Source organism: Tachyglossus aculeatus, chromosome 1, assembly GCF_015852505.1.
Source record: "Tachyglossus aculeatus isolate mTacAcu1 chromosome 1, mTacAcu1.pri, whole genome shotgun sequence".
In the NCBI taxonomy this organism is placed as follows: Eukaryota; Metazoa; Chordata; class Mammalia; order Monotremata; family Tachyglossidae; genus Tachyglossus; species Tachyglossus aculeatus.
The window spans coordinates 157,295,375-157,316,656 of NC_052066.1; the positions used below are offsets into that span (position 1 = coordinate 157,295,375).

At 39.2% G+C, this 21,282-nt stretch overlaps 1 protein-coding gene across 3 annotated transcripts in view; it reads left to right on the plus strand.

The window, feature by feature from the left end:
• TC2N (tandem C2 domains, nuclear) overlaps positions 1-21,282 on the plus strand; it is a 49,998-nt gene that overhangs the window by 12,161 nt on the left and 16,555 nt on the right. For 2 of the 3 annotated variants that reach the window (XM_038746159.1, XM_038746168.1), the window contains exons 3-5: positions 12,313-12,437; positions 14,024-14,254; positions 19,777-19,947. In XM_038746159.1, coding sequence (XP_038602087.1) covers positions 12,371-12,437; positions 14,024-14,254; positions 19,777-19,947 — 469 coding nt within the window. In that variant the 5' untranslated portion in view covers positions 12,313-12,370. The remainder of the gene's footprint in view (positions 1-12,312; positions 12,438-14,023; positions 14,255-19,776; positions 19,948-21,282) is intronic. The other variant, XM_038746178.1, reaches the window with a different exon arrangement.

Genomic DNA, 21,282 nt, shown 5'->3' on the forward strand with positions numbered 1-21,282 from the left:
AGACGGACCCTTGAGGGGGGTTCACACAATTAAGGGAGGTGGAAGAAGAGCCAGGGAATGAAACTGAGTGATGAGAGAAATAGAAGGAAATTTGGAATAAATCAATCAATCATATTTATTGAGTGCTTACTGTGTGCACTGTATTAAGCACTTGGAAGAGTATAATATAATAGAGTTGGTAGACACGGTTCCTGCCCACGAGGAGTTTGTCTAGGTGGGGAGACAGAATATAAATGAATTATGGATGTGTACAGATATGAGTGCTGAAGGGCTGTGGGGTGCGATGAAAAAGGATACAAATCTAAGTGTGGACATGATGAAGAAGGAAGTGGGTTTGAAGTCTGAAGGTTTGAAGGAGCCAAAGGAGATTGAGAAGTTAAAGATGATTAACATGGGAGAGAAGAAGAGTGGGAGTAAGAGTTTTTAAGAAGTGAGAGAATGGGGTCAGGGCACAGTCAATCAGTGGTATTTATTAAGCACTTACTGTGTACAGAGCATTGTACTGTGCTCTTGGGAAAGTTCAGTACAATAGAGTTGGTAGACACAATCCCTGCCCACAAGCAACTTACAGTCTATGAGGGAGATAGACATTAAAGTGAATTATAGAGAGAAGAAATAGTAGAGTATAAGGATTTGTACATACCTGCTGTGAGGCTGGGATGAGTATGGAAGTGCTTAAGGAATACCTAGCCAAACACCTAGGTGATGCAGAGGGGAGGGTGGATAGGGGAAAGGAGGGCTTAGTCAAGGCCTCTTCCCTGTGATGTGAGTTTAGGAGGGTTTTGAAGTTGGGCTTAGGTAGAAAGTAGATTTTGAGAGTTTGGGACAGTTGTGCAGGAGAAATTAAAGGAGGTAGCAGTATAAGGACATTGGGATGTTAAGTTTGGGACTTAGAGAAGTTCATATCTGATGTCTATTTTGCCAGTAAAGTAGTTGATGATGTCATCAGGGGTTAAAGAGGGAGGAGGTGGGGCCACTATGTAGAAAAGTTATTCTTTTGAGTAGAATAGAATAGGTTTACTTTTTCACTTAATAGATTACCGTATCATGTAGTCCAAACTAAGCAGTGCCTTGAAGACAATAAAAATTAATGTGTTCTGAAAGCCTGGGTAGTGTGTACAACATGAGCATTTATGGAACAATTCCCAGACAGTTCATGACTACGGACTACCTCCCAGATGGGCAGTTTTTCCTTATGTACATTTCTTTTGTAATGTGGGAAAATGGTTCCAGTACAAATATGGACACATTTTCAGGCTCCATCTGTGTTGGTCTGGCTGGTTAGAAAGAACTAAGAAATGAACTATTACTAAGCCCCAAGCAATATTATTCTGCCTTCACCTATTTTATCATTTGATAAACATAAAAGTGTTATTTCATTTGTATAAGGTGACATTTTATTCTAGCAAGAATGTTTTAAAAAATCTGCATAATGTGCTTGAGGTTTAAGGTTTAAAATGGAGTTGTTGTGGCATACATCATCTTGGCTCTCTTTCTCTGCTCTCAAAAAGCTTATACTCCCTGACCTCTAAGACAGCATCTTGGGGAATGGAAAATGGATTTGTGTGGGGTGTTTGAGACCAAGCAGTAGATAAACCAGTAGAGTTTACAATAGAAAGGGAAAGCATCCTCTCATCCCCCTTGTTTTACTGCTGCTTTTAGTATTTCTCGATGTAACAACTCAGTCAACAGTACAATACTAGGTGCTGTGGGATTTTTTTTGTGGGTATGTATATATACATACTGCTGTCTTCCATCTAAAAGGTGATGTTATTGAAGGTGAAATTCTATCCATTTGTGTAGGTGAAAAGCCTCTGTATAACTAACACTTCATTCCCCATTCAACCAATCAGTGGCATTTATAGAGCAGTTATTGTGTGCAGAGCCATGAACTAAGCACTTGGAAGAGTACAATAGAATAAGCAGACACAATCCCTACCCTCAAGGAACTTGCAGTCTAGCAGGGGAGACAGACATTAAAACAAATTAATTACAGGTAGGGGAGGCAATTGAATGTGAGGGTACATACATACATATATATATATATATATATATATATATATATGCACAAGAGCTCTTGGGGAGATTGTGTATCTAAATGCTTAGGGGGTGTGGACTTAAATGACACAGAAGGGAGTGAAAGTAGAGAGGAGAGATGAAAGATTAAATGAGGAAGCCTTCCGGGAGGAGATGTGATTTCCATAGGGCTTCGAGGAGGGGGAGAACAGTGAATATGAGAGGGAAGGGCAGCTGAATAAAGATTGCCTTTTTCTATCCTGATGAATTTTCAAATTTGTCTTCTGGCTTCCAAATTTCCCTGAGGTCTCTTTTCAAGGAGAGCTTTCTTTCTTGATTGTCACGATCCAGGCTGCTCTATCTGCTGTAGTTGTAGGCAGAACTCTAAAAGTTTACAGCTAAAAGGAAAGACAAGGTGACATTTCACTGTTCCTCCAATCCTACAGCAAAACAAGAGACCAAAAAGGCATAGAGAGCCAAAGGCAAGTTCTTGTTCAGTTTTGATTAGCTTTAATTTGTTTGGGTTGGCTTGTCCTATTTCAATATAGGAGAGAGTCAGGATGGAAAAAAAAAACACAAATGTGTAAGATAGTTCCTGCTATGTCCTTGTTCTTCCTCTGGTTCCCACTATTTGTGAATTGTTTTTTCCTGTCTGTCTCTCCCATTAGGTTTCTTACAGGGATGGGAATATGCATCTTCCTTCTGTTCTCTCCAGAGAACTTAGTACTGTAAAGAACACAGTGTGAAGCAGTGTGGCTCCGTGGAAAGAGCACGGTCTTTGGAGTCAGAGGTCATGAGTTCAAATCCCTACTCCGCCACTTGTCAACTGCGTGACCTGGGGCAAGTCACTTAACTTCTCTGGGCTTCAGTTACCTCATCTGTAAAATGGGGATTAAGACTGTGAGCCCTCTGTGGGACAACCTAATCACCTTGTAACCTCCCCAGCGCTTAGAACAGTGCTTTGCACATAGTAAGCGCTTAATAAATGCCATTAAAAAAACACACAAATACTTTTGTTTTGACTGACTGAAAATGATTGACGGGACTAAGATAAGTGGAAGGAAGAGGACAGATTGGCAACAAGGACAAACCGAAAGGTGTGCCCTGGAGATGGGAAGGAAGTAGATTGGACTAGCTGGAGTTGAATACGGTAGTTGGGAAATGAAGAGGTTAAATGGCATGGGCATAAGAGATTAATCAATCAATTGATGGCATTTATTAAGCACTTACAGTGTCCAAAGCACTCAACTAAGTGCTTGGGAAAATATAGTGGAGCTGATAGAAAGAATCCCTACCCCCAAGGATCTCCATTCCAGTGGAGAAGTTTGGGACTGAGTTTAAAATAATGGGATTTTCTGTAATCCAGAGGGATTTTGGGGGCTAATAAAGGGCTTTGAGGAGGGGAGTATTGTTAAATTAACAAACTTGAAGGGATTCTGGTTGCAGCCCATAGAGTAGATTGAAGAGTGAGTAAGAAGTACAGTAAAATACAGTGGAGTAAAAAAAAGCATTTGGGGAAAACATAGACAACTTTCACAATATTTGAAAACATTTAAACACTATAGAGCTGTAAAGCTAAATTAATGTAAATTCATTATTTAAAGTGTTAAAATATGGTAAATTCCAGAAGTTCAAATAAAAATGATTTTAAAAGCCCCAAGTAAGTAGAAAACTTCTACACCCTGCTTTCTCTTATTGCACTGTATTCAGGGTTCAGGACTATGAAACTCAGAATGCTTTGCTTAGTTAATACAAATAATACAATTATAGCTTTTATTCTATTTGTTCTGACGATTTTGACACCTGTCTACATGTTTTGTTTTGTTGTCTGTCTCCCCCACCTAGACTGCAAGCCCTTTATTGGGTAGGGACCGTCTCTGTATGTTGCCGACTTGTACTTTCCAAGCGCTTAGTACAGTGCTCTGCACACAGTTAGTGCTCAATAAATACGATTGAATGAATGAATGAATGAAATTAGTTCAAAACCCATTTCATTTCCTTTTTTATAGCTAGGAAGGGGTGAAAAGCAACTAGTAGTTTTTGTTTTTGTTTTAAAGGAGGTAGTAGCCCATAAAGTGCTTTGTAGGCAGTTAGTCTGAACAAATTCTTCTCAGTGGTGAAATGACTAATCTCTCCCTGAAAAGGGGTGGCTCTGACTTTGGGGCAATAAATGGCAAATTGTTGAGTCTAATAGGACTGCAGGCCTGAAACTAACAAAAATCAAATAGAGTGTTTTATTTGTTAGGAATAACTCTTACGATGTAAATGCAGCCCTAACAAGGGAAAGTATCAACTTGTTACTCTTTTAATCATAAAAGGACCTCTTCTACAAATGCTAGAAAAAGTTGAGCTTATCTCTGGAGGAAAAAATGGCAAAATGAATTTCTGCTAAATGGATTATCAGAAGACTGTGAATACGGAAGGACAGAGAATTAAATACCAGAGAGCTACTTTCCAGCCCTTCCCTTGGTGAAAGGTGTTTTGTACTCCTGAATGAGTTTAGTTGCCAGTATGATCAGCCATTGAGAATGTGGGTGTGGTGATTTGTCACACTGGTCAAAGTTGGAAACAGAGGGTTTTCCTGTTCAATACATTTTCCATTTAAATGCTGTTGAATATAGCGCTTAATAAAGTCAGTTGTTATACATTTTTCCCTTTAGACTCATAAATATTTTCACTCCAAACACCCAGCTCTTGCATATTCTATTCCAAAGGACTTTCAGTGGCCCAACTTCTCTGATTACTAGCAGACAACTGCATCCAAATATTTATATTGCCTAATACTCATTCCTTTGAGTTGCAGACTCAACTCTAATTAAATCAAAAAGAAGTGTCCAAGTCATTGGATTAACTGGACATGTATTTGCCTAATAAGGCATTAGAAATCTGGATATAGTGTATATGCAAGTAGTTAACAATCTAGAGTATGGATGGGGAGGATGTAAAAAGAGAATTTTTTATTAGTTCATTGGACAAAGTTTAAAGTATGCTCTCAGCATCATTTATCATTTATAAATATTTGTATAGTATTTGACTGAGGCAATCATGTATTAAAAACTGTCATGTGGTGAATTTTATAGTTTTGGCTTTCTGAATTGCAGTGTTTTTCTAGTTTGTGAGATACTTGGGAAATGATTGTAGTAAGGAGCTGCAGGTGCAGGAAACTTAACAAGCCATATTGTTTCAATGGTATCTGTTGAGCGTTTACTGTGGGCAGAGCACTGTATTAAGTACTTGGGAGAGTACACTATAATAGAGTTGGTAGACATGTTCCCTGTCCATAAGAAGCTTAGGGTCTAGTATCCCAATTATCACTAATAAATCAGCTTTTGTAAATCCCTGGAGACTTTATTTCTACAGTAATCCTCAAGGATTTCTGAATATCTGATTTATCTTTAAAAAACTTATATGAGTGAAACTGCAGTAGAAGACCAAACTGGGTGTTCCTTTCAATAGTCAAGAGGATGATGATATCTCCCAAGCGCTTAGTACAGTGCTATGCATACAATAAATGCTCAATAAATATGATTGAGTGAATGAATGAATGATGTAGTCTCCCATCAGAAACAACAGATAGGCCTTGGGTCTGCAATTTCAAAAACCATGGACCTGCATTGAGAAATTGGTTATAGTGATATGAAGTGCTAAATGAAAGATGGCTTGAAAAATTGAATTTAAGCAAGTCCTAGGGGAATGCCCATTCCTTTTATTTCTGGCTCATGGCTACAAGTGTGTCATCTGAGAGTTCAGGGCATCCACCTCTTTCCTGGAGTCCTCAGGGTGTCATAAGCAGTGCCCTTTTACTGTTGTTTGTCAGTAGACTTTGAAAACGAGAGAGAGCCAAAAAATAGGAATAGAGCCAATTGCAGTATTCTGAAGCTTCACTAGGTTCCCTTAAGTTCGATGTGCTTCACTCGAATCCTTACATTCTTTATGGAAAACTTTTGAGTACATATTTTGTATTAGTCCTTTGTGTTCAAAGCTGCTTCTGAAGAAATTGTTTTCTCTTTGAAGAAAAGTGGCTGGAAAGCTTGTCAGAGCAAAAGACTGTTTATGCCTGCATGGTGTAGGAGGGACTGTTGAGCTGCTTGTCAGTTTTTTGAGAGCTCAGAAAAACATTATTGGTAGCAAAGGGTGGAATAGGATGCCTTTGAATGTGTAATTTCAAAGACATTGTGCTATGGTGTAGCTTCAAATTGGACCCCAGACTTCTGTCAGCCTATTGGCTCTGGTGATTCCTGGGGGGAAGGAATCCCTTCTGCTTCCACTGTTGAAAATACCGTTCATTTGTCACTTGTCTGCTGTGTGACGGGCAAGTCACTTAACTTCATTTTGCCTCAGTTGCCACTCTGTAAAATGGGGATTAATACTGTGAGCCCCATGTAGAACATGGACTGTGCCCAACTTGATTGTTTTGCATCTGCCCCAATGCTTAATTCAGTGCCTGGCACATAGTAAGCACTTAACAAATACCATATTACAAACGAGCAAAACAAACATAGTCCCAGTGCTTAAATTGTGGGTGCATTTCTGCTCATTATATTGGAAGCCCTTTCAGAATAGGGACTCCCAATGCTTAGTACAGTGCTCTGCATTTGGAGATGATTCTGCAGGAGTGTGTTTGGCCAGAGGACTAGGTGCATTAACTGGCCTTCCCACTCTTGTCTATCCACTTGGCTGCTACAACAGTTACATATTCAGACACAGAAGCTGCCACGTCGGCATATGCTGCCAAGATAGTGAACGCAGAGTAGAGCAAGAGCAGAAAGCCAGGTGAAAATCCAGTCAGTTGCAGGTCTCTCTACCTCTGCCACTGACTGCCCCAATCCTTACCTCTGTTTAAACTATTTGAGTATAAGCTTATTGTCGAAAGGAAATGTCTCATCTTCCTTTTGTTCTTCCCAAGCACCTAATAGAGTGCACCACACCCAGAGGGCACTCAAATGTTTTCATCACTACTACTGCTACACCAGAATGGATAGAGCATGGGCTTGGGAGTCAGAAGGTCATGGGTTCTAATCCCAGCGCCCCCACTTGTCTGCTCTGTGGCCTTGGGCAAGCCACTTCACTTCTCTGTACCTCGGTTACCTCATCTGTAAAATGGTGATGAAGACTTGGAGCCCTGTGCGGGACAGGGACTGTGTCCAACTCGATTTGCTTGTACCCACCCCAGGACTTAGTACCGTGCCTGGTACATAGTAAGCTCTTAACAAATACCATTGTTATTACACTAACCAGCTGTTACCGGCTCTACACTGGGAAATTGGGGCAGCCAGCAAAGTCAGTCAGGATGGGGGCTGTTCCTGGACATGATTTCTCCTACCGCTGCTTTGCAAGTACTCCCACTAAAATTTCATAGCTTTTGTTGTCTGGCATCAAATGCAAGACAGGATTGGAATGGACCATTTTGATCTAAGCATGCTTCGGCCCAAGTGGCAATGGAGTCAGCATTGATCACTGCTCTTAGTTCCTGTTTTCCTGGGACTATAGATTCATAGTTTCATTCCCTACATGCTCAGACCTAGATATTTTTGTAGTCTCCATCTGGCAGAGGAGGGAAGCACCTCTGCTCCCTTAGAGCCTCCACCTCTCATTGCTGGTGTACCCTGCCTCTCTCTTCCCACAAGTAGGGAAAATGTACCCTTTTAAGTTGAGGATTCAGTACTTACAGGGTCCAGCTTTTTTGCATTTCAAGATATCTCTGCTCTCTTCGCATGGTACTTGGTCTTTGTGCTGTGGAGGGCATTTGTTATCCCGCTTCATTTTTCATTTTCTCATTTACATTTTCCTTGTGACCTTGGAAAGCAGTGTGCCCCTCTGGTTTTAATGCCAAGACACATATTTAAGATGACTTGAATTTCGTAGCTTTACTAGGACTGTGAATATTGAAGGATCCTCCAAAGAGCCATCCAAAAATGAACCTGGCAGATGATTGTATTCTCTGTTTATGCTGTTTTTAAAGATTTCACAGCCCACAGCAAAGTGGCTTATGTATCAGCATGACCTCATGAAGTGGTTATTCTCCAGCTTGAAACATACTCTTGGAATTTATGTCCCTCATCCCTTCTGGTAAATCAGGTTTTTTTTAAGCGTACAAATAAATATTGACTTATGGACATGATGAGCTTACATTTGTTTATTTCTTTATACTTAAGCCTTCATGTAATACAGTGACAGGAGGAGCTAGTTTCACGTGCTTAGCAATTTAAAATGTGGTTGGAAGAGGTAAGGGTCCAAAGTGACATGGCCATGTCAGGCCTCATTTGGACATGGGACTATCACTTTACTAGCCTTAAAAACAAAAAGATCATGTTGAATTGTTAATTCTATAAAAAAAATTCCCATGGTATTGTATATAGGGATGTTCCAACCAAGCTGTTGTGAATTCTGAACAAATCACCCTCTTCACAGCATACTTGTGTGGCAGAATCTTGGGAGCTTTTGGCCAAAGTCTGTCTCTCTCTTTTTTTTCTCTCTCTAGAAATGGAGCTTAAATATGTTTATATTGAGTAAGCACTTAACAGTTACCATTAAAAGGAAACCTATATATGTACATATTTATTTTATGGCATCTGTTTAGCACTGACTCTGTGCCAGACACTGTACTAAGTACTGGGGTAGATACAAGCTAATCAGGTTGGACACAGTCCCTGTTCCATATGGGTATCATAGTAGTAATTGCCGTTTTACAGATGAGGTAAGTGATACAACATCGAAGTGAAGTGACTTGCCCAAGGTCACACAACATCCAAGTGGCAGAACTGAGATTTGCATCTACTCCAAAATTTCCTTTCCAAACACTAGAAATTTTGCTTTTGAATTTATTCTTAACATATACTAGACATAACATTCATTGTATCTAGAAAATTAACCAGTGTGACTATAGAAAATCTCAAAATGTTAAATTATCCTAAAGACATAATAAATATTTCTGACAGTTTCATTTATTTCATCATCATGACCAAGCAAGCCATAATCAGATAAATAGATAGTAACAATGCTATTCTCTTCAAAAATCCATTAAAAAAATTTGCACTTTCATTTTGTACTAGATTGCTTTACCATTTTTCTTTGATCATTCGGAATTTTTTTGTGTTCTAAAAGCATTTTAACAACACACTTAGAAACTAGCCATCATAATTGATTTTTATATGTAACCTATAAAAAAACAGATGATTGCTGGGTGATGATAAAAATCTGTTTTCCTGTTAGAATTATCCAAGGATTACTTTAATTCAAACACTATTGGCCTCTCTGGTCCTGAATAGAATAGGTTATATAATCAAGGTCTTATTTTGTAGGTTTATGGAACTTGAAGAAATGTTTTGTCTAACAAAATAAGGTGTGCTGGGTTTTACAATTAATGTGTTCGTATTCTACCAATCATATTCATGTATTTGTACTAGTAATAGTAAGATCATTTTATTAGCAGGTGTTAATTTCCAAGCCATGTAAAAAGAACTGTTCATCTCTTTTCTGAATTGTGTGTGTTAGAGTGTGGGTGCTTTCCTTAAGCAAACATGTGCTTGCTGTACTGCAAAATGAAATTACTTTGTAAATAGCAGTGTGTGTCTTGGAGATATGCTTATTGAATATCCATTCTGATTATTTTCAGACATCTCCCTTAAACTTAGATTCATAACATTTTAATAAAAAACGATAATGTCTGACAAGTATGCCATAAAAACAGATGTTTAGAAAATCTTGAAGCCAATAGTTAAGATTTTTTGCTTTATGCAATAAGGAATGAATAGCCTATAGATGTTTTGGGGTAGGAGAGTAATGTATTCTGAATGATGTTTTAAGAAGAGTGAAAAAGTCTTGAAAGTGGATGTTATAAAGAAAGGATAAATCTGCACTTCTGTGCCTCACAATGTCTCTTAGCCCTAACTCAAGTGCATATACCCTGTTCATTAGCCCATCAATCTGTAATTTGTTTTTGCATCTGCCTTCCTCTCTAGACTGTAAGCTATTTGAGGGTAGTGAGCATGTCTGTTGCTTCTGTCATACTTAGTCTCCCAAGATTAGAACAGTGTTTTGCACTTAGCAAGCACTAGATTGCTAATTAAGCCCATTAATATTTTTTCTCCTTTCCAGAATGTCTGGCCCTCAAGAATTCTTTACTTTCAATTTTCTATATATTATTCCATATTTTGATTTTTATATTCCAACTAGTTTAGTGTTTGTGTGTGTGTATGTGTATGTATCATCAGAACATATATATTTATTAGTGTATCACATTTGAAGACAATAGCATGGAGAGTGAAATTCTTATGTGTCTGTATGTGTGTATGCATGCGTGTGTGTATCATCAGAACATATATATGTATTAGTGTATCACATTTGAAGACAATAGCATGGAGAGTGAAATTCACCGGTGAGTCTTTGTGTGTGACCAAAAAAACCAGTGTGGCCTTTAAATACCTGTAAACCGAGTGCAACATTCAGATATGGTTAAAACTTTATGTCATGTTGTAGACAGCCGAAGACATTGCTTTTATATAGCTTGGTTTGGGTTTCACACTCAGTGTTAGTTGGCTGAAATCCTGAGCTCATGAATATAGTTCAATCTGTACTCCTGGTTTAAGAAACTCTTAATATTCTCAAGTTTAGTTTTGAAAATAAGGGATTCAGATTTCACAGTTCAATAACATGCATGCGTAATTATTTTGCTGCACATTTGCTATATCTGAATGTATCTTTTTGTGGGACTAACACAGCCCTATCCCACGACTGGAGGATACTTATTGAACAATTTTGATTTTCAAAAGCTTATTTTTTATTTTTAATACTATAAAAGAAATGTAATATTGGCTGTCTTTTCTAATTTCTAGCCAGAAATGAACTTAGACCATTACTTTTCATAAGTAACTTTAGGTAACTGGTGCTGTGGCTAGGAGATTGGTTATCTTTTTTGGTAAACAAGTGAGCCAGGCTTTTAAAGGAGAGCTTGAACAAAGTCTATAGAATAGGGGCTCCAAACCTTAGCAGTTTCCTGTAACTGAACCAATAAAGCACCTTACATTTCTGCTTGGAAAAAGTGTAGCTTTCTGAATTTTTCCAACAAGTCTTGTTTATCTTAAGGGAGTATATATATGTAGAACCAAACCTCAGTTATCTATGAAAATTGGAGCATAAGCAAGTGAAGTTCAGAAAGTCTAAAAGCCTCATTCTAGCATTGACTTAACCCTCCACCACTCACTTCACATTTACAGAATAAGTAAGAAGAGTAAGTAATAAAAATAATACTAGTGATCAATTTTATTCACCTGTGTGGATGAAGCTGAAAAAAAACTAACAATGACTATCAATCCTCCATCTTGAAGGTAATTCTCTGCTATCAAGAGAAACTCAGGCATGAACAAACAAGCTCGTTTAGTGTTTCTTTCACCTGCCCTTTGCTAGGTTACAAGCAGTAAAGGTAAGCACAAGGAAGGTGAAACAGAAACAAAGGATATGTAGCTGCCTCAGTTGTAGTTTAATTTTTTTTTGTTTGCAACTCAACTTATAAAAACTTGCTTTTTTTTCTCCTTCAGTGGAATGTGTAGGGCTGGACCGGCTCCCAGGACACAGAGACATTTCTTCAGCAGCCTGTCACCATAATAGTTTCTGTCTGTAACCCAGAGGCCCCGTCTGAACGAAGGGGAGTCCATTTCACACTATTCCAGCCAGAACCCAATTTTCCCCAAGTCTGCCTCTGAGAGAATAGTCATGGAGTTGAAAAGCATTCTGTGCCTCTTTGATGTTGGGGCACTGCCTTCTCTACTCTCGTGGCTCTATGCCTTTATGTTTTCAGATTTTTTTATGTCTCTGACTAATATATGACTATGGGGTGGTTAAGCCATAAAAAACTCAATAGGGGGTGGAGAAAAAGCATGCCAGGTGGAACTTATAGCCCCAGTCTCCCTCGGTTCCAGCTTTAAATGGGATATGGGCTGCAAGTGGAGCAGAAGTAAAGTGGTGATAGATTTGCCTCTCTGTACCTCTCCCTGTCTCTTTTCTCTTCTCTCTCTCTCTCTCTCTCTCTCTCTCTCTCTCTCTCTCTCTCTCTCTCTCTCCCTCCCTCCCTCCCTCCCCCTCTCCGCCTCTCTCCCCCTCTCTCTCTCTCTTTTCCTCTCCCCCCCCCCCCCCAACTTTGTTTTCCAGCAGTTTCTGTTCATTTCTCCTGGGCTTCTCAAAGACACGGCCTTTTCATCCTCATTTTTTTCTGTAAAAATAAAATTTATTGAGCCCTAAAGTTGGAATGTGGTAAATTTTCTCAGTGTTTTGACTTCCGTTTCGTGTTTTTGTTAACAGATTAATGGTTGCCATAAGAGCTTTCTTTTTATTACTTTGATATCAGACATTAAAAGTGATGGCAACAGAATTTATAAAAGGCTGTTGCAGAGGATGTTTCTATGGTGAGACGGAAGACAACAATTGTAAGTTCGAAAATCAAAAAATAAATGTACAGTTTAATTTTTCTTATCTTGATTTAGTCAGCCATGTGAACTCTCACGTGTCGCTGTTAAAAAGAAAGACCTTGGCCTGAAACATTACAAATGAAAACTTACCAAATTCTGCTTTGTTTCTTCCCATTGATGTTTGGTTTAGGGGAATCCCAACTCTGTTGTACTCTCTCAAACGCTAGTAGAGTGCTCTGCACACAGTAAGCACTCGATAAATACCACTGATTGAAAGGACGGAATCTGATTATATTTGCTCTACGTAGTTAATAGTGCTCTTTTACTCTAATGAGCATTTGAAAAGAGTGAGAAAGTATGCTACTGGTAAAATTAGTAAGGTCAATGCAAATTGTAGACTGGTATAAACTTTTATCTCTATCATTTCATTTTTTATCCACGAGACTGATGTAAAAATCATTGGGGGTAAAAATGAATCTGGCAGTTGACGCTACAACAAAATGTCAGGTTAAATTCCTAAGAATTTGCAGTATTGTATTAAGAATGTATGAATATTACTAGCTGAGTTTAAAATGGAAAGCCATTGTTAGCCCCTGGAAAGAGCTTGAGACTGGAAGACAGAAGACCCAGGTTCTAACCTTAAGCCTGCTGTGTGACCTTTGTCAAGTTACTTAGCATGTTCCTTGTCTCAGTGTACCTCTTAGATTGTGAGCCTTGCCTGTGTGGGACAGGGACTGTGTCTGCTCTGATGATCATGTATCTTCACCAGGATTTAGAACACTTAGTACCATAGCTATCTAATACTGCATGCAATTCATTCATTCATTCAATCGTATTGAGCGCTTGCTGTGTGCGGAGCACTGTACTAAGCACTTGGGAAGTACAAATCTGGCATGTAAGTACAATTTTAACCAATTGATCATATTTACTGAGCACTTACTGTGTGCAGAGCACTGTATTAACATTTGGGAGAGTACAGTATAACAGAGTTGGTAGACACGTTCCCTGCCCATAGCGAGCTTGCAGTCTGGAGGATAATGCTATTTAAGTGCTATGTGCTAAGCACTGTACTAAGTCCTGTGGTAAATGCAAGAATATCAAGTTCCAAATGGGGCTCACAGTCTATGTATGTGAGATAACTGATACTGAGCCCCCAGTTTGCAGATGAGGGAACTGAAGCACAGAGAAGTGATTTGCCCAAGGTCACAGAGCAGGTACATGGAGGAGCCAGGACTAGAACCCAGGTCCTCTGACTCCCAAGCCCATGCTCTTTCCATTAGGCCACGCTGTTTCTCAAGTAGCTTCTACTTGTTTGTTAACTATTCCCTGAGAGTTAAGAATTCTTGGAAGCTGCATTTACTCTTTCTGGTCATGTGGGGACCATTTAAATAATTAATAAGTTACGAATGCTCTTTTCCTGCCCAGGTTAATGGGGTTTATGTAATGCCTTATTTATTTCCAGAAAGTGTTTTAAGCAGAAGCTGGCTCAAGGGTAATTGCAGTTAAGCAGTGAAACAAATGTTCACTGAATTATTGCTAGAGAGCGAAAATACTTTGTGTGTGTGTGTGTGTGTGTGTGTGTGTGCTCTCATTTGTTTTTTCAGCGTCCATGGAAAGAGACTCTAAAACAGTAGCCAAAAGTGAACCAAACACAACGTGTCTACCTCCATTGTCTTCTATGTCAGTGAAGTGTCAAGTTGCCTGTTCAGAGGATTATCTCCTTTCCAAATTGCCATCTGATGGCAAAGAAGTGCCTTTTGTGGTTCCCAACCTTAAACTAGCTTATGTACAGCCCCAGCCTCAAGAAACCACGTCACACCCAGAGGAACTTCAAGGTAAATTGCAAAGATGAACAAGTGAAAATGAACAAAAAAATGCAATTTTCAATAACTCTTTGGTACTGTGATTATTTAGCATTTATAAAGAAAGCTTCTACTCTGAGGAACTCAGAGCACTTTTGCAAACAAAACCTCTCTGGAATTCTCACAGCACTCCCATGCAGTAAATAGGATATTACAAGGCCTTCCCAGACTGAGCCCCCTTTTTCCTCTCCTCCTCCCCATCCCCCCCCCACCCTGCCTCCTTCCCTTCCCCACAGCACCTGTAAATATGTTTGTACAGATTTATTACTCTATTTTACTTGTACATGTGTACTATTCTATTTATTTTGTTAATGATGTGCATTTAGCTTTAATTATATTTATTCTGACGACACTTGTCCACATATTTTGTTTTGTTGTCTGTCTCCCCCTTCTAGACTGTAAGCCCATTGTTGGATAGGGACCATCTCTGTATGTTGCCAACTTGTACTTCCCAAGTGCTTAGTACAGTGCTCTGCACACAGTAAGCACTCAATAAATACGATTGAATGAATGAAGGTGTATTACAATTATAATAATTCACTCAGCTTACAGATTTAGTAAAGCCCCAGTCATTTGTAATGCATTTGAACATTAAACATATAACTCTGGCAACAGAGGAAAATAAGCAGTTTGCTTTTTGTTGTCCTAACTACTTGCTGAAATGTGGTGCAATGAGAAATGAGGGAATAATTAGTTGGTTTTGTAGTGGTTAGAAAAAGCTATGCATGACATACCAATGAAACTATTGTTTTCATTTTCTGCAACAATAACACATTCTTTTTTTTAAGATGTGGGTAAATATGAATGGTCACTTAAGATAGATTCATGTACAGAGTTTCTGTTGATGTTGTGGGTGCTAATAGGCTAATGTGGAAAAAGAGTCAAACTTACATCTTTAACCTATTTCTTTATATTTCAAAACATGATCAGTGTTTTTGGTCATGAAGTGTGTCTACATAAGATAAAGGGTATCAGAACCTGAATATTGCCCAATATTTTCCGGCTGCTGTTAAAGGTTTTATGTAAGATGACACTCAATACTCTGATTAAAATCAGGTATGAGAACTGCCCTTTAGGTAAATTGTAGTGCTCATTTAAAGAGTCAGTAACTTCCTTCACAAGTCAAATGATAACTTCACATTCCAAAGACAAAGCAAAAACTCCCTGTTCTGCTTTATTAAGGTGCCAGGGTGTTGATGAAAAGTGTCTTTCTGAGAGTAAGGGTAGTGTAATTTTTACTTTTGGCCCTCACTTGCTCTCATGTCTCTCTCAAAAGTCAAGTGAGTGAGGGAACATGCTTTACGTCAAAATTACAAACACCCTGAGGATATATAAAGTCAGCAAACTAGGAAGAGTTATGTAAAGGGGTTTCTGAGCCAGGGGTCAAGCAGATACTCTAAAGGATACAGTTACAAAATGGACAGCCACTTGGCGGGGGTGAAGGAGAAGGTAGAGCAGAACACTGGCTAGAGTGGACCCTGCCTAGAATAGCTAAAATGTGTGACCCAATAGCTTGAAACCATATTTGCTTCTTTACTTGCTGGTGGGCCCGATCACAGCTGCACAGTTGATGTTAGTGCTTTGATAAGAGAATTTACTTTTCAACAAGAATTTTCCTCCTGAATAAATACACAGGCTTAAATATAGCTTTTGAAGGGAATAAATAGTTGTGTGATTTTTCAAGTCCGGCGCCATGTTTCAAAGGAAAGTTTCTGTTCACTTGAGGGTCGTAATAATTGTGACATTGGTTAAGCACTGACTATATGCCAGGCACTGTACTGAGTTGCTTGGATTGATACAATTAATCAGTTCATTGGTATGTTTGAGTGTTTACTGGATGCAGAATATGGTACTAAGCACTTAGAGTTCTCTGGACTGTGAGCTCCCTTTTAGATTCTACGCTACTTATTTTCAAGGGTCAGGTCTACCAACTCTGTTGTATTGTACTCTACCAAACATTTAGTACAGTGCTCTGCACATGGTAAGCTATCAATAAATACCATTGATTGATTGGTTGATTTGGTAGAGAACAATAGAGTTGGAATACACCATCCCCACCCTCTAGGGATTTATAATTTAGATTGGACACAGTCCCATCCCACATGAGGCTCACAGCCTCAGTAGGAGGGAGAGCAAGGATTTAATCCCCCATTTTACAGATGAGGAAATTGAGGCTCGGAGAAATAAAGTGACTTGCCCAAGGTCACACAACAGGGAAATGTTAGAGCCAGGATTAGAACTCAGATACCCTGACTCTTAAACTCATGCTCTTTCCATTAGGTCACGCTGCTTTCAGAAGTGTGGGAAAACAGATTACTGAACATTAAACATGAATTGCTCAAGAGTTAACCGAAGGGCATTCATTGCATTTACTTATCTGCTCAAAAACCAGTACCTCAGTAGCTTGTTTATATAAAGGGCAAAATAAAATAAATTAGGAAGGCCTGTAGGCTCTGTTTACCAGGGGATGAATCAGAACACGGGTCTTCCATTCTTTAGTGTGTTAGGATTCACTGAAAACAACTAGCTGGGGCTGCTACCACTCCCTGAAGATAACAGTCAACCCTGCATTATGAGAAGGCCTACTACAGTAGGGACATAAGTGGCAGATAGAGACTCTGTAGTTTTCTTCTCCCCATGGGCCCAACACAGTCATGCTGTTTTCAAAGAGGCAACTTCCATTAAAGATAAATAAATTATGGTCCTTTTGTGTAGGTTGGATCTCAAACTCTATCTGTTTGTGGATTGTGTTTTTACATATGTGAGGCTAACAAAAGAACACAACTGGCTTTAAAAAGTTTTAACGAAATGCTTGTAGTAATAATAATAATAATAATAATAATAATATTTAAGCATGTACTATGTGCCAAGCAATGTACTAAGCGCTAGGGAAGATAGGAGGTAATCAGTTACCACATGGGGCTCATAGTCTGAGGAGGGAGAACAGGTACTGAATTCCCATTATACAGATGAGGGAACTGAGACTCAGAGAAGTTAACTGACTTGCCCAAGATCACCCAGCAGCTACATGGTGGGGCTGGGATTTGAACCCAGGTCCTATGACTCCCAGGCCTGTGCTCTTTCCACTAGACCACACTGCTGCTTATAACTCAGCATTGTCTAGCTAACATCGTATAGTGCTTAGTGATCACAAGAATATCTTGTACTTTTGTTGTATGCCAGGACCTAATGGCTCAGCCCTTAATGTATTTATCAGCATGTTTGATGGTAAGATATTCTTCATAATCTTCTTGAGCCACTAAAGGAAAAATATTTATTTTAAAAATTTCTTAAATGAAAACACTATAGCTTAACCATATTGTAAAGAAATGTGGTTGTATTAGCTTAGGGTGATGACCCTCCAGTCCCAACAACTCCTGTCCCAGCTGTATGATATCAATCAGTGGTATTTACTGAGTGCTTGACTGATACAGAAACGTACAGAGCACTGTACTAAGCACTTGGGAGAGTACAATACAACCGAGTTGGCAGCCGGATCCCTGGACCACAATGAATTTACAGCCTAGAAGATATTGGCAAACGAGGCAGTTGTTTAGGGAGCTATTCATCTAAGGATGCCTCCTCTTTCCAAGTTATGTTTCTTTCTTCATGGCTCAGTTGTCCCTTCTTCTTGCCTAAAGTGTCAAAATATCTTGAACTGGACCTAACTATCCCAGTAGCCTGAGGTATGATCCCAGTATTATTTGAAGTTTACAAGATTTAGTAATGAAAACTGACTTGAAGCCAGGCTTCACTGGGATAACCTGAAAATCCTCTTTCAGTAATCTAATAATGAGCTGATGCTAAGATTCATCCATGATACTTTTCTTTTTTCTGTAAATGAAAGATGTGTTGGCAGTTGAGCTGATTCTTAGCACACTCACTAATCGGGTTTAAAGACACATTAGAAACTTGATATAAGAGATTTACCCTTTAAGAGGGTAGATCTTATAGCTTGAATAAAATCCAGCATGCCATAATGGACCATTGAACTAGAGCTGTTCAATCTATCCTGCCCCGAGATTACTGCATGTCCGAGCATATCAAGAAATACAATACACCCTCTTAGATGTCTGTTGGAAGTACCGTGAAGCAAGAAGTTCACTCATTCACAAAATGCAGGAAGGAATGTAGTGTGCCAAGTTTTAGATTTTGTGTCACAAGTGGTAATTTAATGCATTTTCATTGATTTTGAAATTATTGTGCATTTGGTAATATATTTCCTTTGAAAAATTACACTTTAAAAATAGAGCTTGTTTGCTATCAGTAGAGTGCAAAGCCAGACTTGTTTGACCTTAAGTGTTCAGCAATGCTTTATCATATACCTGGAAAATAAAAGCTTTGAAATCTTCAGAATTCATGGAAGAGAAAAAAGATGAAATTTGCTCCTTGCCCCTACTCCATTCACCTCAATGCCCAAACAAAAAAAATTTGAATACAATATTTTAAGAGTAGTGGTAGTGGTAGTAATAGTATTTATTAAGTACTTTTTGTGTTCAGAGTTACTATGTGCTGGGAGAAAATACATAGGTGGGAATTAAACATGGACCATGTCCCTCATGGGGCTTATTGTCTAAGAGAATGGAGGAGTAATCATGAAAAATATCGGAAATGAAACAGTCCCAGAGTAAGATATCCAATGAATTTCAAATATTCCACATGCCAAAAATTGCTTAAATTGCCTAGCATATAGTCCTCCCCCTAACTAAAGTTGAACTTCTTCAGAACGCTTCCAGGTATTTGGTTGGTGGCCTGTCAGGCAAACTGCACTTGGGGTACTTTTCTGTATCAATCTATCAGTGGTATTTATTGAGCATTTACTGTGTGCAAGCACTATACTAAGCACTTGGGAGAATACAGTACAACAGAGTTTGGTGGACATGTTCCCTGCACACAGCAAGCTTACAGTCTAGGGGGAGATAGACATTAGCATAAGCAAATAATTTATAATGTACAGTTTATCATTATGTACATAAATGCTGTAAAGGGTAGCAATATCTCTGGACCACCGCAGTCTTGTCCCATCCATGAAAGATTTGCCCAGGGACTTGACATTACCAGGACTTTGCCTGGCCTGCTAAATGGAGATGGTCTGGCACTGACCATAGTCCCAACCCTAATGCTAAAGGCTGGACTGATCAGTAACAACTGAACTTGATTTAGTGACATCGGTTTTCTGTACTTGGCAATTCTCAATCGTTCCGACTGAAACCTCTGGCAATTTGTCTTAGAGGGAATCTTTCTTATTGTTTCTCTAACATTCTTGTCTCCTTTCCTGCCCAGATAAAAGGTAATATGCCAGACACTAATCGTTGTTTAAATTAAAATGTGAGTTTATGTGGGTTGTCCTGAAGTATTGATTGGGAACTTCCTCCAACACAAATTCTATGGCCCATTGGGTTCAGCAGCATCAGAAATATCGTAGCAACTACTGTAATTCCTTACTCTCCAGAGGAAAGGTCCTCTCTGAATCTAGTATATATTGTTTCTCATAGGTTCTATCAGAGCGTCTTTTGAAGACAGAAAGACAGAACTTTCCAGTTTATCTCTGCATGGCTTCAACTATGATGTGGTGTATAACCCAGTCTACATGCATCAGCATATTTCGCCTGACCTGATTAGGCGTTTCCCTCCTAATTCAGAAACTATGAGGCTATATGGATCAGGTATGATCTCTCATCTTCTTATCTTCCAACTCTGTATTTGTATTTATATGTCTTGACCACTAGCATCTAAGATTCTTGAAGGCAGGGAATGTTTTGCTTCTTGCAGCTGTACTTCCCAAATATTTAATAACGTGCTTGAACCAAATGGATTCTCACTTAGTACTACTGCTATGGAGGTTAGAAAAAAGTTAGGTTTTGGAAGCAACTGTTTTCATTATTAAGAAAAGCAATTAAAATCACAGTAGGAAAGAATCCATTAGTGATATTTATTGAGACCTGTACTAAGTGCTTGGAAGAGTACAACAGAGTTGGTAGACACCATCACTGCTCTTAAGGTTTGTTGCTTTTCATAATAACACGTTTTAGTTATCTGAAATAAGAAAATTGAATGGGAAATATACTCTGGGCATTCTAGTGTTACTGCATTTTTTTCTTTATGGAAAGAAAAACTGTGTTTTGAATTCCCCTCATGCATGACTAGAGGCCTATGATCAAGCTTTGCATAATCCAAGTCTGGCTCATGATCCAGGACACAGTTGAACCTGGCCAGTATCCACCTAAGCTCACATATCAATCAGTCAGTGGTAATTTACAGGGTGCTTACTTTGTGCAGGGCACTCTGTACTAAGCACTAGGAAAAATATAACCCAACAGAGCTGGTAGACACATTGCCTTCCCATAGGGAACTTATACTCTAGAGAGAGAAACAGATGTTGGAATAAATTATGGATAGGCATGTAAGTGCTATGGGGCTGAGAGCGGGGTGACTATCAACTGCCTAAAGGGTACAGATCCAAGTGAATAGGTGACTCAGAAGGGAGGAAGAGTAGGGAAAATAAGGGCTTAGTTGGGGAAGGCCTCTTGGAGAAAATGTGATTGTAGTAAGGCTTTGAAGGTGGGGTGGTCTGTAATACATGAAGGAAGAGAGAGGTATAGGCCAGAGGAAGGATGTGGGGAAGGGATCGTCTGCGAAATAGACCAAACTGAAGTACAGTGAGTGGGTTGGCTTTGGAGGAGTGAAGTGTGCAGGCTGTGTTGTAGTAGGAAATCAGTGAGGTAAGATAGGTGGGAGAAGATGTTACTGGGTGCTTTAAAGCTGGTTATAATGAGTCTCTGATGTGGAGTTGGATGGGCAAACACTGGAGGTTCTTGAGGATTGGGGAGATGTGAACTGAATTTTTCTTTTTCATGTGATCCGGACAAGGACATAAATTCTCCAGGATCCCCAGAGTCTTCTGTTTTAGGCCAGGGGAAGGGCTATGGTATAGTGGCTTGGTGCCTGGACCAGAACTGAGACTGAGATAACCAGAAGTGATCTGGGTCTCACGGCTTGGG